This window comes from Lepidochelys kempii, chromosome 2 (assembly GCF_965140265.1).
Source record: "Lepidochelys kempii isolate rLepKem1 chromosome 2, rLepKem1.hap2, whole genome shotgun sequence".
Classification (NCBI taxonomy): domain Eukaryota; kingdom Metazoa; phylum Chordata; order Testudines; family Cheloniidae; genus Lepidochelys; species Lepidochelys kempii.
Genome location: NC_133257.1, coordinates 218,254,178 through 218,271,945, shown reverse-complemented (window position 1 = coordinate 218,271,945; position 17,768 = coordinate 218,254,178). Strand labels below are relative to the sequence as shown.

The 17,768-nt window shown below is 38.2% G+C and overlaps 1 protein-coding gene across 7 annotated transcripts in view; it reads left to right on the top strand.

The window, feature by feature from the left end:
- Positions 1-1,407: 1,407 nt before the first annotated feature.
- Positions 1,408-17,768, top strand: part of PHF14 (PHD finger protein 14) — a 302,241-nt gene continuing 285,880 nt past the window's right edge. For all 7 annotated transcript variants that reach the window (XM_073333845.1, XM_073333843.1, XM_073333842.1 and 4 more), the window contains exons 1-4: positions 1,408-1,598; positions 2,118-2,228; positions 10,055-10,707; positions 17,058-17,202. In XM_073333845.1, the coding sequence (XP_073189946.1) occupies position 1,598; positions 2,118-2,228; positions 10,055-10,707; positions 17,058-17,202 (910 nt within the window). In that variant the 5' untranslated portion in view covers positions 1,408-1,597. The remainder of the gene's footprint in view (positions 1,599-2,117; positions 2,229-10,054; positions 10,708-17,057; positions 17,203-17,768) is intronic.

Genomic DNA, 17,768 nt, shown 5'->3' with positions numbered 1-17,768 from the left:
CAAGAATAAGGGGAAAAATTTATAATATAGATATATTTACACCAGGCGTTCCCAAACTTGGTTCGCGGCTTGTCTGGGAATGGCGAACCTCAGCCACTGGGAGCTGCGAGTGGCCGTACCTGCGGATGCTCAGGTAAAGAAAGCATCTCACAGCCCACCAGGGGCTTACCCTGAACAAGCCGCAAACCAAGTTTGGGAACCCCTGATTTACACAAAGCACAACTAGTCATTGGAACTCATATTGAAATATGGCATTGAGGCTAAAAGCTTAGTAGGATTCAAAACTGAACTCCGAATTGAGAACATGCACAGTTCTGTTAGCGGCGCTGTCAACTTTTGCTATTTTTATTACAAGTCTCACAGTATCTGGTAGTTTTTCCTAAAGTCCCAGCTCCTGGACTCATGTGATTACATGAGATTCTAAGATTTTATTGAAAAAGAAACACTCCCTCCCAAGCTTTCCAGTCCTAATAGTTATGAAGAAACACTTGAAGACATAATACTTAAAGATTTGAAAATCTGAAAGGAAATAAAAATATCCCAAAATTTATTTTTTAAAAATCTCCTGGTTTTTAAACCAATCTCATGGTTTTGGAAGTCAGATTTATGATGTTTGAAGGATGGGGTTGGCAAACCTGCATTAAGCAAGGATGTGGATGGGTTATCAGCTCATGAGGAGGCACCCATTTCCCCAACCCAGGATCAGGCAGCAAGCAGCATTACCAGCTCTTGCGATTTCACCATAAGTCTCACAATATTTGTTTTCTTTAAATCCCCAGCTCCTGGATCCATGTGATTAGGCAATACTCTCAGCTTCCCTTTAAAACAAGTAAGTTTAAAACAAAGCAGTGCGGGGGGGGGGGTGTGTGGAGTGGGGGCTTCTCTGGGAAGGCTTTGGTGACAATCACTTTTAAAACAAGTAAGTTTCTAGCCCTCATGGTTGCTCAGATAAGCCTGAAAACGTGACCTCCGTGCAGCTTGAGGGCTCAGAAACCAAAAGGAAAATCAAAAGCGTCCCAAATTTATCATTAAAAAACTCACTAACCATAATCCAGTCTCACTTGTGGGGGGAGGGGTGATTGGTGATTTCTGAACTCGTGGCGTTGCCAGTATTATTGAGTGAATGAATGAATGCACTGCACCTTAGTCCCTATGCAGCCCTCTGTCCCTGCACTGAAAACCCAGATCAGGATGAAAGCCTGGGCATAGTTTGTCCCAATTCCCCCGCACAGCCTGCACACACACCCAACCCTAAATCCCCCTCACCCCACTCCTGCTCCCTTGTGGGGTCGGGGCAGGCACAGAGGTCCCAGCTGAGCTATCGGGCTGCGGAAGGGTAGACGCTTGAATAGCTTCACTTTCCCCGAATGCGCCTGTGCGGGCGTGCTGCGCATGCTCAGTGGGGCGAGCCGTAGGCGCAAAGCCCGCCCTGCTCTGTGGCCGGGATCTGCATCCGGGTCGCGGCTTGCGGCTGTGCCCATTGTCTGGGTTACCGGCCCGGACTCCGCCAGCGCCGAGGAGCGGGAAGGCGACCGGGGCGCTTGCCGCCGCCGCCTCCCGAGCCCGCCCTTCGCCTCCTGGTCCCGCCGCCGGCTTTAGTAAGTGACTGTCCCCGGAGTCCCCGCACTGCCCGCCCCGGGCTAGCACTGGGCATCCCCCAGGTGCAGGGGCGTCCGTCTCTCGCCCCTTCCCTCCCCACGGTGCGAGGTCTTGCCTGCCCCCCACACCTCCGGCTGGGAGGCAATAGCCACCCCCCTTAGCCCCTCCCTGCCCCCCGCTGCTCTCCGTATCCACTGCTCAGTTAGTACTAACGAGCTATCGTTTCTGAGGGGAGCTGGTCCTGGGGGCCGGGGATGCCCCCACAAAAGAAGTATTAACCCCAAACCTTTATGCATCATGTTTCCCTTCCCTCCCTGCGCTTGTAGGACTATTTCAGATCCTTGGCTGTCGGTGGGTGCTATTGTCTAGGATGTTGTTTGTGTGCTGACTGAGCTTTAAACTGTACAAAATAGGCAGTTCCTGCCACCGGCCCCTGTATAATCTATATGGTTTATGCTTAATATAATGTTGTTTTTTCATTATTATTCTCTAATAATGAAATGTTTTCCTTTCTATAGTGGATCGCAGTTCGAAGAGGAGACAAGTGAAGCCTTTGGCAGCTTCACTGCTGGAAGCTTTAGATTATGATAGCTCAGATGACAGTGATTTTAAGGTTGGAGATGCCTCAGGTAAACATTTCCCTTCATCTCCCCAGTTCAAAATGATATTTTGTTCCCATTATTTTTATGAGAGATTATGGCTTTTGGTTTCACAGCTCATATCTGGAATGGGAGAAGGAGTGGCACTGATCAATCAGTAGGCTATACATTGAAATTGTACATTGTGTTTCTGTAGAGGATATAAACCTGTTGGAATGTTGGGAGCTGAAGCCCAGTAATCTTACTGGTTAATTTGTAATCCTTCTCTCTGTGAAATACCTAACCCAGGGTACAACTTTAAAAAGTATTTTTTCCAAAATAAAAATAGATTGCAAACTGATAATTAAGCATTAGTTGCTTTCAGAACATTCCCCTTGTAGATCAAACAAGGACCAGCAGGGACAATAAGTATTTTTTGTGCACAAGTGTTTTAGTTGTTGCTCCTAGTTTCTAGTTAGGCTACGTCTACGCTACAGCCTCTGTCAGCAAAACTTATGTTGCTCAGGGGTATGAACAAACCATCCTGCTGGGTGACATGGGTTAGCACTGTGCACATGAACTTGTCAGTGTATGATAGCGGAAGAGCTTCTCCTGATGACATAGTTTCTGCTGTTTGCAGAGGTGGGTTTTTTTTATGCTGATAGGAGAGCTGTCTCCCTTTGGCATAGTGTCTTCACCAGATGCGCTGTAGTGGTGCAACTGCATCAGTACAGCTGTAGCTCTGTAAGTTAGATCTGGCTTTTGTCTAACAAAAAACCATTATGGAATTACCTATTTATAATGTTGGACTAACATATTAATGATAGGCAGTCATTTCCTTCACAGCACCTCTTTGTTCCCAAAAGCAAGAGATTATCTTTTCTGGATGGCCTGCCCCCCCCCCCCCCCCCCAGCCTGGTCCCTGCCAAAAAGTAGAAAACTTGGGAGGAGAACAAAAAAACAATTTAGATTTATTTATTTATATTACAGTAGCACCAGAGGACTCAATCAGATCAGTGCTGGGATCTGTATGAACTCAGAATAATATAAGGTCCCTGCCTCAAAAGATCTACAGTCTAAAGCCCTATTCCTGCCATCTAATCCATATTCAAAGACCGTTGTACCTGCATGAAATCTCTCTTGAAGCCTAAAATAAGCCCCCACACAATAACTGATGTAATAAATAAATGGAGGCTGGAGGTGGGAGGAAGAGGGTAAAAGTGGCAGGACTATGTAGATAAATAGACTAGCTATATACAGATCATAGAATCATATGTAGAAATAAAACGAGGTTTAAGGCCTAAAGGAAGCCCTATGGCCACCTGTCTGACCTCTTGCATAACACAGGCCAAAGAACTTCACCTAGTAATTCAGATGCATTGAGCCTAGTGACTTGTAATTTCTACCACATCTCTTGGTAAACTGTCTCGTATTAATAAATTTAGTAATTCCTAATGGCTCCTTGTCCAACATAGGTGTTTAAACTGATACAGGATTGCAGGTATGCTCTATTTTTCCACTGGCCTCTCTTCCTCAACTTTAGTCCCAATTTTAAAGATTCCCCTGGGGATTGTCTTCTTGTAGGAGAGAATTGCAGCAGCATCAGAATGAAACTGATCTGCATCTTGTTAATTTTCACTTTAAGCTTCTTTGGAATTAAGGGCTTTTCATCTTGCAGATAGAACTCTCTGGAAGGAGTTGAGTGAAACAAATTATATTGTCAATTTCCAGTGGCAGGCTAGTCACTTTTATTGTAGTGCAATAGCATAGGTGGCATTTATAATGGTGTAATAGCAAAAGTGAGGTTCTTGGGAAAGGGAGTATGGGACACACAGGGGTAGTGTGAAGATCAAAATGTTCTAGGAGTTGACTGGGGAAGAGGTGTAGAGAGAGAAAATAAAAAATGGGAGTATGTTGTATAACATTCTGAATTTATTTTTTCACTAAATATGAGAAGTAAAACTTCCTACTTAAATTATTATTTTGTATTGGAACCTAAAGACTCCACTTGGATTAAAGGTCCATTAAACCTATGGGTGTTGTACAAACAGGGAGACTCAGTCCGGGCCCTGAATAGTTTACAGATGTTTAAATCTCTACTCCAATTTTAAAGAGCGCAAGTGGGAATTCCCTCAAGATGCAACATAGAAGCCAAAGCAGTTTGTGATCTCTAACAATAAGAGAAGTTTGCTTGTTCTGCTCTTAAAATACTTTGACCTTTTTTTGTGTTCAGATCATTGAAATAGCTTTGCTTTAAAACTTCAGAATTGGTATAACTTCAATTGGGAGTGCTTACTCTGTGAAATTTTGAAAAGAAAAAAAGTATTTGAAATAAAGTTCTGAATGTTTTGAGAGGAAAAGCTTGTCAGTTCTTCAGTGGCTTCTATCCCTTTTGTGTTGGTTTTTAGTACAATATAAATGTTTGCTTCCTGTGTTTCATACTAATTAGACAATAATTGCATGCTTGAAAGAGCAGGTCTGTGCCGTTCTGAATGTGGTTGATATATGATTTTATATTTAAGCTATACTTGGCCTGGTTACTTTTTTGATGGAAGAACTGAACGACAAGGGTAAAAGAACTCTGCAACATGTCCAGAGTTTGCCTCACAAATAATACCCTATTATTGATTGAAGATAGATTTTCCTTCAGTTTACAACATTGTTGATTCTGCAATACATAAGACATGGGCAGATTCTTGTGTTCATGTGGTACCCTATTGAATTCAGTGTTGCTCCATGTGGATCCAGAGATCTGTCTATCTACAATATGTTGTAGGATCAGGGCCTATATGTCTTTAAGTCTAAGTACTCTTTGGATTTAGAATTCTGTGGCTGAACTTCTTGTTTGGAATGGATTCCTTACAAATGTAGATGACCAAGTAACTAAAAATAAATGGAGAATAACCTTATTATATTGTGCAATATGATTATGCTTTCAAATAAATGCCAGTATGTGTGGCTACTCAACAAATAGGCAGTAACGCATGTATTTGGTTATATCACTGTTCACACACACACACACGCACGCACACAGCTATTTCAGATTACTAAAATTTTTAGTAAAAGCCTAAGAAGTTCCACAGAAAAAAAAGTTAATCATCAAATATAAGGATTTAAACGCACTGAAGTCAAGAAATTCAAAAGTTGGGTTCCCCTCACTCAGCCACGTTGCATTTGTGTATGTGAAGTTATAGATCTTAACAGCCTGTGTAGTAGTATGAGATGCTAAGATACGGCAAACCCTTAATCGTGCTCATTGTCACACTGAAATCAATGGAACTATGTGCTGTAGCAAGGGTTTGCAAGATTGAACTCAACTGTTTAAAATAGATATTTTAACTCCTAAATCTTCTGGATTCTATTCCTCTGAAGTCTTGTATGTGATAAGGGAACTTCCAAAATAAAGGAACAAATTACTCACCAGTTCCAGTGGTAACCCTAGTGTGGACAAGGTTTCCATGGGTAGACCCATTTTTATAACAGTGTCAGTTAATCCTGTTTTTAAGCTTTTCATCAAGTGTAGCCGACACAATGGTAAAATGATGGAAGCAACTGATGCCTTATCTGCTTTAAGGATCCCACTGGTTTTGGAATTCATAAACTTCCCCATTGTAGACATGACACTAGTTCTAAACCTTAGTGTTGCATTTGCATGGTTATTTTCAATGAATAAAGTAACTTCCTTACACTTTCTCAGATACTATTTCTAGTAGTGCTCCTTAATATCATTATAGTTAAAGCTGTATTTATTACTCATTTATTACAAATAATTTAAAGACTTATTCCTGGCTGAAGATTGGCATTACATGGTCTCAGTTTTAGAATAATTTTTTAAAAAATAATTAGTTTGGCTCCTTTTTAAAGTTACAAGAGACAAAGAACATTCAAGTTTGTGATTTGGGATGCTTCCTTGTACCCTATGAGGCGGAGCTTCATGTCTTCAACTGAAGTTTTGCAATCCAACAGTGCACAATAAAGATCAGTGCTTTGAGAGTTTGCTTTGAAAAGCAACTATAGTGTACTCTTCTCTTTAACTTTAAATAGATACATCCTAAGGATTCTTGATGCTTGGACTAGAGTATCTATTTGTTTCCTGTATAACTTGTGTGTATAGCACCTTTTTAGCCTAGAGCTCTCAAAGCACTTTACAGCCCATGTGGATATGTAGTCACTTTTGAAGGATGAACTCTGCATCTATTTGCATCAGCATTGCCGCATAGTAAGTGCGGTGAAGAACATTAATGTTTTCAGTTGAAACGATAAAGAGAATTTTTAAGTAGGCAAGATGGATTTTTGAAAAACATGACAGCAGGGTTAAAGTGCTCAGAACTTTTTACTCTAACTTTTTTTTTAAATTTCCTGTCATGCCACAAGCTGCATGATGCTTTTCTTGCCATTATTATTTATTAATAAACACTTGACATTATGATAACACCTAAAGACCCTAATCAAAATCGGTACCTTATTCTGCTGGGCTCTGAAGAGACATGAATAAAGAGATAGCCATTGTGCTGGATGCTGGGTCGCTTACTGAGTGCTGGCTCAGAGGTAAGAATGCCCACTTACTACATAGTTAGTAACTGGGTTGTCCTGAGATGCTTTTCATCATTGTGCTGACTAGACATGACACACTGTAAGTTTGTCAGATGCTGTAAACTGAAATCTCCAGTTGTGTATCTGAAAGCCAATCATTCACAACCCCTTTTTTTGTAACCTTCCCAAATCCACACCTGCATTTGATAAAGTTGCTTAAATGCCTCACTCATAGGCATAGGATGACAAAGTACTGCCTCTAAACAGTACAATCATATCTTATATGCTTTTGTCTGATGATCTTTGTCTTTACATACATTACTGTGTCTCTTCTGCTAACAGCAGTGTTTTAATTTAAAGATCTGAGCCATATACTTCATATTTTAAAATGCCTAGTCACACTTTCATACAATGCAAATAAGTGCAAAAAATTATGGCTACAAGTACAATTGACATTAGATTAAGTCTAAAATCAAATGTTTGGAACATTACATAATAGACACCAATTCTATTCTTTTTTGGTATTTAAGATTGATTCAGCCACTATTCTATCCAATATGCACAATTATGGTGTTTAGCTTTATCTGATAACCAGGACTCTGCTAATAGAACGTAAGTTACAATGATTTTAAAGTGCCTTCTTTTTCATACATTCAAACTGGAGAAGAATTGTCTTATCCTGTATCAAACCACCAAAATGACTGCTTTTGTAGCTGATTGTTCTTTAAGGTATTTTAAAACTTTCCTTTTAGAAAAAGGAATTTACCTTTTGTAATTAGGTGAAATGATTGGAATGGCATATGGTATACTGTAGTTACTCTGAGATATTTGGTTCACATACTGCTTTTTTCAGGTTTTGTGACTGGACTTGAGACTGAGTATAGTGGTTAGCTGACAGGGAACATGGAAACCAGGACAAGTTGCAAGAATAAAGGATTGGAAAGAACTAGAAATGTTCCATTAGGCTTTCTGACAAAAAAAAACACCTTTTTTTTTTTTTTTCTTCCTGATAGTGCTATGTTGACCATCGCTGTATGAAGAATGTATTTTTTCAAATTTAAAGAATATTTGACAAATTGTACAGAGAAGAGTTTAAAAAATGTATCCCATTACTTGCATTTTTTTTTTTTTTTGGCAATCAGATGCGTTGCTATTCAACTATGAGTATCACCATTTGTTTTTTACTCTTAAAGGTCAAAATTAGTTGTGGAGCCATTATTTTAAGTAGTATAACAAGATTAATTAAAAAAAAGCTTTAATCAGAGTATATTTAGAATAAAAAAAACTACATAAAAGGATAAGACTCCACTTCCTAGTGCAGTTATATCTACATTTATCTAAGATTAACTTTCTGACTGACTTTCTTGCAATAATTTTGATAAAGTGATTTTTCATAATCAAGTGCAGGCACAGTTTAGTACAGCCTTGGTCATGGGACTTGATCAGCTAAAGCATAGTTAACTTAAAAAAAATTGCTTTTGTGACACTGGGGCTTTGTGATACTGTATTGGTGGTAACAGTCTCTCTTGTTTGCCCCTAGTCATGGGGTCTGTTGTCTCCCTAAGGGAAGGACTCAGGATATCTGAAGTTGTACATGGTGGTCACGTCCCCCACCACATGTTCAATTCAGGACACTTGCTGTGCACTCAGCATGCTTATACTTAGATTCTGGAAAGACTCTTCTCTGAGCTTAACTTTAAGCATATGAATAAGTCTTGGTAGGATCAAGAGCATGTACAATTAAAGGAATGCTTCAAAATGGTGCCAGGCACTCCTCTCCTGTTATTGTGAGCCTACTTTCACTGGCTTACCATAAGACATGGCATTTGTTCATAAGCCTTTTACTCTTAAAAGTAAAATTTGTTAATTAATTTAGAAGTTAAAATTTATTGTAAGAAATGGGTCCTTTAAGAAATTTAGTACCTGGTGTCACTCTTTAGCACCACATCCTTGCATTCATAGATGTATCCACATAAGGCTTAGATACGTGCTGTGTGTATGGGGCTCTCTGCATCCTGTCTCCACTGTGCTAGTTCCACTGTCTATTAGGGTGTATATGACGATGAAGGTGTATGCAGGGATTGCTCTTTGGTAACTAATACAATGCATTAGTTGCTATTGCTTGGTAATTAAGATGATTAAGGGCAGAGGCATTTTTTTTAGGTGCCGGTAAAGTAGTTCTCTATAATGTGTGGCTTAAAAGATACTTGTTGTGGTTAGAGCTTTATTTATTTATTGGCACTTCTTGGAGATGACCGGCACAATTTGGTGATAGATCTGAACAACCTGGAAAATCTCAATCCTTACTTCATTGAATAATATGCACACCACAGAAGCCCTTGCCTCATTGAGTGCATGTATCATGCAGAACAGAACTTTCTACTGTTTTCTAGTAAATTGCTTCAAATAAGACAATTTTAAGGAAAACAAAGAATAAATAAATATTTCAAATGAAAACTAGTAAAATAATGTTAATTACTAAGAGAAACATTCAAGTCAGAAAGTGTCCAGGCATCTTTCAACCTTTTTGTGCAAATTCATCATAATAATCTTTAATTACATTTTTACATGTTCTGCCTCATTCTCTATTCAATATACAAATAAGTGAGACTGAAGTTCTGCTAGGAAAAAAGAAGTCCAGAACCTCTGCCTTATCCATTGTGCAAATTGGACAATGTGTAGTGAATGAGACAAGGGACCAGCAACCGAAGAATGATAATGGGGTGACACCCAGTTCAGATTTGCCCATTGTCCAAACTGTGCACTGAATGAGGCAGAGCTCTTGTAAGGTAAAAATAGTAAGTGATGGTGAAATTAAAAATTCTTACTATGCATATATACCAGGTGGCAGAGTTAAGTTTATATGAGCAAACTCAACTTTGGCACTTCTTGACTTTTGAATGCTTCATTTTGTAACCAAGGTCTTTAAATGGAGTGTTTTGTACTGAGTATCTATTTTATCTTGAGCTTTCATTTTCAAGGTTTAGAGGGTAACTACTAAGATTTTAAAACAAGTTCACTTATTCAAATGGCGACTATATCTATCCCATACTGCTGCCTGTTGGTAATATGAGCAGTGAGGCAAAGAGGAATTTAACTATGTGTCATTTAATATATTTTAACTTTTTTTTTGTCATTTCAAAATGCACTCATTCAACAGATTCTGAGTAGTACTACTTGCAGTAACGATATTTGGACACCAACTGCAACATAGGTTGGATGCCTAATAAGGGAGGAACATACATCATTCTGTAATTTTAACAACTTGTTACTTCAACAGCTTTTGGGTTTTTTGGGTACATTTGTGTTGGAACACTTTTTTTAAATTTTCATATGCTCAACAGATTCTGAAGGAAGTGGTCGTGGGAGTGAAGATGCATCAAAGGACAGTGGTGAAGGTTCCTGTAGTGAATCAGAAGAGAATGTCTTGGAGGAAGAATTGGCAGAAGAAATGAAAGTAGAGGAAGAACAGCAACCCAAAACTTCTGCTGGAGAAACCATACTTACAACAGAGAAGGAGGTGATTAAGACTGAAATAAAAGAACAGGAGGAAGAAGATGAGAGGCCAAAAAAGAAAAAAGAGAAAGAAAAAGCAACTGAAACTGATGCTGCTGCTGATGAGCAAACAAATGAACCGAAAAAGTGGAATTTGCGTAGGAACCGACCTCTGCTGGATTTTGTATCGATGGAAGAGCTAAATGATATGGATGATTATGACAGTGAGGATGACAACGACTGGCGACCTACTGCTGGGAAGAAGAAGGGAAAAACTGCTCTGCGGAAAGAGGGAAGTGATGGAGATAATGAGGAGGATGAAGATGATGGAAGTGGTAGTGATGAGGATGACAATGATGAGGAAGGCAATGAGGATAACAGCAGCACTGCTAGTGATGGTGGATCCAAGAAAAAGAAACATAAAGTTCTTAGCAGGAATAGTGCTGATGATGAGGAGCTGACAAATGATAGCCTGGCTCTATCACAAAGCAAGAGTAATGAGGTAGAGCAACCAACTTTCTATAATATGTCTGTTGAAAAATGGAAAGTACTCTGCAGTGCTATTCTTTTTAAATTACTCGTTGAAGTTAAACTGATTGACTGGAATCCTATTTACATTGGGTTTTTTTTGAATAATTAAACCTACAGAACTATGCTGTATGGGTACTGCAAGTGAAATAAATTGGCCTTTATGGCCCAAGCAAATCAGCACCCATTTAAATCAGTGGGGGTCTTTCCATTGGCTTCAATGGCCTTTGGATCAGCTTCATAGCAAGTAGGTCCATAGTGCAAACTAACTTCTGCTAATGAACAGTTTAGTTCTGTTATAGCATGTATCTTATTAAACAGAAACCAACGCTAAAGTCGCGTAATAGCTTTGACACGTCCTAACAAATATATTAAAAAAAAAAAAAGTAAATATTCTTGATCCAGTTCCTCATTGCAGCAAACATAGAAAGCAAAAATTAAATTCTCTGTTCAAGAATTCTTAATAGAGGAACATTTACTCTGATGTGGGCTCAGCTGGAATGAATGTTATATTTCTCTAGCAAGCTGTTTGTAGTTTTGGTGTTGCTCTAACTTTTTTTAAAAAACCAAACAGTACCATGGGTAAGAATTAATTGTATTGACTACAATGTGATTGCAGAATGCAAATAATGTGTTCCGTTTCTGATATTGCAATCTTTTACCACACAATTCCTGTTCCCTTAAATAGGGGTATTAGTACTGTATTGGGTTGTTAAGATTGCTGACTTAATACATCATAGTTGCAAAATTCAAAAAATCACTGTAAAGACTATTGTTTTAACTTTTTGCAGGTAATTATAGTGTTGATACAATAGGGTGTAACTTCTGGATAAATTATAGTTGTACAGGATTACTTAGAGGGTTTTTTCATTTAAAGAGTCTTTTCTGATGAGTAATGTGTGCTGATTTTACTTTTAACACTCCAAATTGTGTTGAGCGAGGTTGAGTATTTTGGAATGTTGAAGAAACAAATGTCTTTCTGTGTTGTACTTTAATGAGAGACTTACTTGTAGATACTTGATGGATTTAGTCACTAACATTGGGTATCAGTTGTGCATTGAATCAACGCTAGTAGTTGTGACTAAAAAGATAACTTGAGAATTATATCCCTTAGGTTTTACTTTTATCAAATGCGTGTACTGTTTTTAACATTAAACCAGTACAATTGTTTGGAAATTTGCGACATTGTGTGCATTATATGCTTATTGCTGTGACCCTACAAGGAATGATTAGATTTTATAGTGTTAGGATCCAAAGTACTACTTAGATGAATGTGTCATTTTTGAACCTCATAGCAGGTAACGTTTGCCCTCTTGCCACAGTAGGTACAATACAGGCAGTGATATTGCAGACCTATTTTACCCTGATCTTTAGGGCTCTCTTAGAGTAGCCCACTCTCAGTCCCTTTTCCTTTATATCGTTTTCTAATTTAAAACTACCACTATACACTTATCCATGCTTTCTAGCTGAGACTCTAAAAGCACTTCACGGATATTAATGGACTAAGCTTCACAGAACATCTGAGAGAGATTAGTGTTGTTACAGTATAATCCCATATTACAGATGGGGAAAATGAAGGACCGAGAGATTAAGATCTTGATCCTTAATGTGTCCTCTGCTCCCACTGACATCAATGGTAATTGATGGCATTTAGCACCTTGCTGGATTGATTCTTAAGTGACTTCTCCACAGTCTGTGCCAGACTCAGAATTAAAACCCAGATCTCCTAGCTTCGAATCTTGGGCATGAATAATAAGACTATCTTTCCTACCTTTCAGAATGAACTATCACAACTGATTAAAAATTATCCTAACACTGCATGTTAAGAACTATCTGAATTTTTTGATTAAGCTGTTTTTAGATTGTTTTCTTTCAATACAAAGCAAGGTAATTGAGTCTCTAAAATTGAAAATGATCTTAATGGACTTTAATTTTTAAATCTAGTTTTAACTTCTAGGTTAACAGAATACATGTCCAATTTCACTTTATGGGGTTTGAAACAATGTTTTAAAAGTGCTGCTGGCAGCTCCACTATATTAATTTTTCACATTTAGTAAAAATAGTTCCTCTAGAGTCCAGCAGAATCTCATTACAATGCAGAAGCTTAAGTTCTAGTAATGCAGATGTTACTGTGCTTGATGTATGAAAGGACAGAGTATTTAAGCAACTAACTTTGTAGGCAGCTAATATTGAGGCCTTTAAAAAGATTTTGGTTTTTCTGTCAAGTCTTTTTGCTCTGTTAATTTTTTTTTGCCCTTTCATTTTGCAAAGATAGAATTCAAGGACAGACCATGTTATACTTGAACCTGTGTTGTAATGACGTACCTTTATAGTGTTCTACTGTATTAAGTGTAGGCAGACAAGCTTACACTGTCGCAACTTTTGTCAAGCATCATTAGTAGATAAATGATGCTCTTCAATTTTATAATCGCTATTGCTTTAAGGAGCTCTTTTCTTCCCCAATGAGGTCCTCTGCAATTCCCATTAAATTTATTAGGAAGTACATGTGCATAAGTTGTGAAACTTAATACTTCCTGCAATAGTGGACTTTGTATGGGGAATTAAGTGGTGATGGAAATGAAATCCACCCCTTTACCTTGCAGATGTAGGGTTTGGAACAACAGTTCTTGACCCCACATGAGGGTTCCTGGCCACTACATACACCATACCACAGATTCAGGGTCCCCTCATAAAACCTAATTTTGATGCCAAATTTGGTATCCTTGCAGCATTGGCTTAGCCCTCTACCATCTATCTGTTTCTCATACATATTTTCTCCATATAAATGTCATATCAGTGTTTTCACATAGTTTTATTTATTTGGATAAAAAGTCACAAGTTTTATATGTTTGCTTTTAGTTAGAAAAATGTCAGTGTTTATAGAACTAGAAATCAGACCAAAATTTTAGACTTTCCTCAGTGAAGCCGAACAAAGAATCTGAGCCTGTGGTGTTGACTGAAAATTCTGGCGTTCCGTAAAGTCCTTAGACCTTAAAGGACCTCTCTGCTACAAGTCTAGCTGTGCCAGTGCACAGTTAATCTGCCATAGTTAGGAGGTATTGCTAACACATTTTTGTATTTGTAAAGTGAAGGGAAAGTTACCTAAATCATATTTATAGGCAATTATACAGGGAGAGAAGTGCTCTCAATTCATGGTCTTGTCACAAAGTGCTGGCCTTTATAGGTTTATTCTAAAAGTAAGGGGAAACCCTCATTAATCCTGAACCTATGTAATGTGGGGAAAACTTTAATTCCTTCTTTATTTCCTGTTCATCCGTTCTGCAAACATGACACTGTGTGCTATTTTTTTATAATTTTCTCTCTTATTCTTAGAGTTATCTTCCCCATCACCTCAAGGATCATGACCTCTTTCTTGATTGAGAGGGTAATGGAAAATATACTCATAGTGGAAGCAGAGTATAGGGTTTACTAGCTTGCCTTCATCTTGGTACCCTCTCTTCTACCATGGTCTTTGTGAGCATCTTTAAGTTTGTTTTTGTCCCTCTCCAGACAATAACTACAAGCAATCTGGCTATAACTACTTGCTCCTCACTTAAATTCCTGAAGAGATTGCCTGTGTCCTGAATGGGTTTAAAATATGTAATGACTGCCTGTATTTGAATGTTTGATGTAAATATATAGCTTGTGCCAGATTAATAGCTCTGGAACCAGGAATCTTCTGTAAACAGAAAAGTTAGTAGCAGCAGTACAAACTTTTCCACAGTGCTCCACCAATGTACCTCATAACTGAACTTCAGTGTCCAAATTTTGGAAGATCACTTGTGCCATGGTCCTTGGCCTGTCAGATCAAGATGCCAGTTGTACTGTATAGTGGAACCAGATTGAGATCTACAAAGCTTTCCATGTAGGCCACTGAACAAACATCATAAAGCAACCGGGGGTGGATTCAGACTGGTAACCAAGAAGTGACAAGAGCTCTGTATTATTGATCTCCTAAGACTATGTAGATTTGGTTCTATTTTTATGAAGTTTAAAGAAAATTAGAACAACCAAACAGGGCTTTGGAGCTGTGCTCCGGCTCCGCTCCAGTTCCAGGCAAAAACCTGCAGCTCCACGGCTCCGGAGCTGCTCTGCGATCCGCTCCAAAGCCCTGCAACCAACTCAACAGTTTCTCCATGTGATGTTGGCAAACACCCCATATAAATTACATTTTATTCGTCGTTCTAGTGCGCCATATTAGATTTTATGTATAACCTAGGCACATCTCTTTTGTTTAATGTAGAAATGGTGGTTTTACATACCATATTGGAAATGTATTTCCTTGAGCTTTTGGAAAATTCCCTAAAATGTTGAGGACCTAGATATATTACTCACTTTCAAATCATCAGTTTGGTGTTGGCCTCACTTTTCTTAGTGTTTTGAGTACTAGAAATTTTAAAACAATACATACTAATTGTACAGCTTACATTATCTTTTGTAGAAAGGATGATCAATGTGCATTTAACATATTGTAATGAAAACATAACAGAATAACTATCCCAGTTAAACTTTTTAGTGAGATGAATTAAGTTATGCTGAACCATAAATCTGCCTCCCCCATCTGCCCCCAGGCTGGCATTAGTCTGTTAGCATTGCATTGTATCTATTATCTGTAGTCCTGAATATTGCAAGTTGAAATTTCTTTTGTTTTTAGGAAAATTTGGGAAGAGAAAATATCATAAGACCCACATCATCTGGAAACTAATTGCCTTTGCATCTGGGAAATGTTTACTACTCATGATATGCTCTGTCTAGTATTGTATTGCTTTTAATTATGAGCAAAGTGATCGATCAATAAATGATGCAAGTATGGTAAATGACTTTTGTATCTTCAGAGCCACTTGGGCATTAGATTTATTTTCTAAGGAAATGGTTCTCAAACTGTTGTCCATGGGCCACAGGTAATCTGTGGAGCTTCTCCTGGTGGCAGCAGAACACAAAATATCTTGAGAGAAGTGCTATGTGGGATTGAGAGACTGGGGGAGGTAATTGGAGAACCACCGGTCTTAGGGTTAAAAACAGGGTGTTAATGCATTATCACAATCGTCAATGAGGGATTGGGGTGGGAATGGGATGTTTGAAAAGGAAAAGTTCTACCCCCACCCGCTTTTTTTTTTCCTGTTGCTCCAAAATCCACAGCAGTACAGATTCTGGGATATGCCAAGAATTCTAATAGTAGCTGTTGGCTGTCATGGATAGCCAGCCACTGCTCTGAAACTATTACAAATACTTCTTTAATCAGTAGTGATGTTTTTATTACTAGGGCATCCGATGCCTCACCTCTCCATATGTTAAGACTTTATTGGTGAAGCCAGTCTAAGTTCTATGTTCTACTCTTTTTATAAAAATAGAGGTGGGAGTCGGGGGTGCCGTGTGCTAATACAGTACAGAGACATAACTCTACAGTCCAGAAACATATTAATCAATTTGAGGACAACCTTAAATCCATTCTAAATAGTATCCATTTAAATATCTTGAAAGGTTGAAAATGCCCAGAACTTATCCATCACTCTTTTATATCTGAATAATATAAACTACTCCATGTTTTCCTGAGAGAAATTCCTAATTGAATTGTATAAATTAGTAATATTTCACTTTATATAGTGCCTTTCACTGTGAAGAATTCTGAAGTACTTTATAAGCTATATATGTGATCCTGCAAATCCTTACTTGTGTTAGTAGTCAGAAGATGAGACATTCTTACCCATTTAATAAATCATATGTAAAATCAGCAGTATACTTTTTTTAACACTTGTGTGGGCTTTTGGGAAGGCATGGGCTTTTGGGAAGGCATAGACTTTTTGTTGAAGTGCAATAATTTTCTGAAGTTAGCTGGACTCCCAAAACATACTTTCAACCTTAATTCTTATTGCAATGAAGTTTTATATATTTCTGATATTCCTCTTTTAAAGAACACCAACAGTTTAAATCATGTTGGTGGATAAGGTCTGCCAGAAGGGAGACCTGCTCTAGTAGATCTTATAAGGCCCACCCAAGCAAGGCTTCTCTACAGCAGGCGTCATCAAGACCCGAAAAGGCGGATGGCAGGATTGCACTTAGGCATCATACAATTCTAGCGGAGAGGAAGACTTTTTTTTTAATACAGATGTAAAAACCTTCAAGTACTTAATTTTTTCATGCTTTAAAATATTTTTATATATAATTATAAATATAAAAATGTTACAGGGCAGAAGTCAAGGAGAATCCATAAGTCGTCTTAATTTTTTTATTTATACTGGGCAAATACCTGTTTTCAGTAGAAATAATAAACCATTCCAGGGTGATTTCCAGTGTAATCAATGCATCTTAATTTTTCAATGCTAGGACTCACTGATCCTTGAAAAGTCTCAAAACTGGACCTCCCAGAAAATGGACCATATTCTGATTTGCTGTGTTTGTCTTGGGGATAACAGCGAAGATGCTGATGAAATAATCCAGTGTGACAATTGTGGAATAACAGTGCATGAAGGTAATTTTGTTTCTCTATTCTATTTTATTATTGGGAAGGAAAAGATAAAGGCAAAGCTTACTTGTTAATATAAAGAATATAAGATGCCTGGTCTAACAAATGAACCCTAAAAATCTGGTGTTCGATTCTTTGTATTGCAGAAATTTCTTACAATAGTATAAATTTCACCCTAACAGACCAAAAGTTGTAGTCCCCGTTCCTCCCCCCCCCCTCCCCCCCCGGACGTAAATATGCTTTTAGAGGAGAAAACTTCAGGGAATATGGGGCAACCTATAAGGTAGGTTTTAGTGTAAATTCCAGTTTGAAAATGCTAAAATGCAGGCTATTATTTTTCAGGTCTTATTTTTGGGAATTCAGATTAAATTTAGATATACTAACGCAGTGCTTCTACTTCATAAACTAGGGCGTAAGGTCATGGCTGTAAATTCTAAGAGCAAAGTTTGCAGTGGTACTAAGTGGACAGAGGGCCAATGAGGCCCGGAAAGGGTATGGTCAGGGCAGTTGAGTTCATGTGAAAGTTAGAGACTTGTTAAATATAGTGAAGATAAGAGGTTGAAATCAGGAGG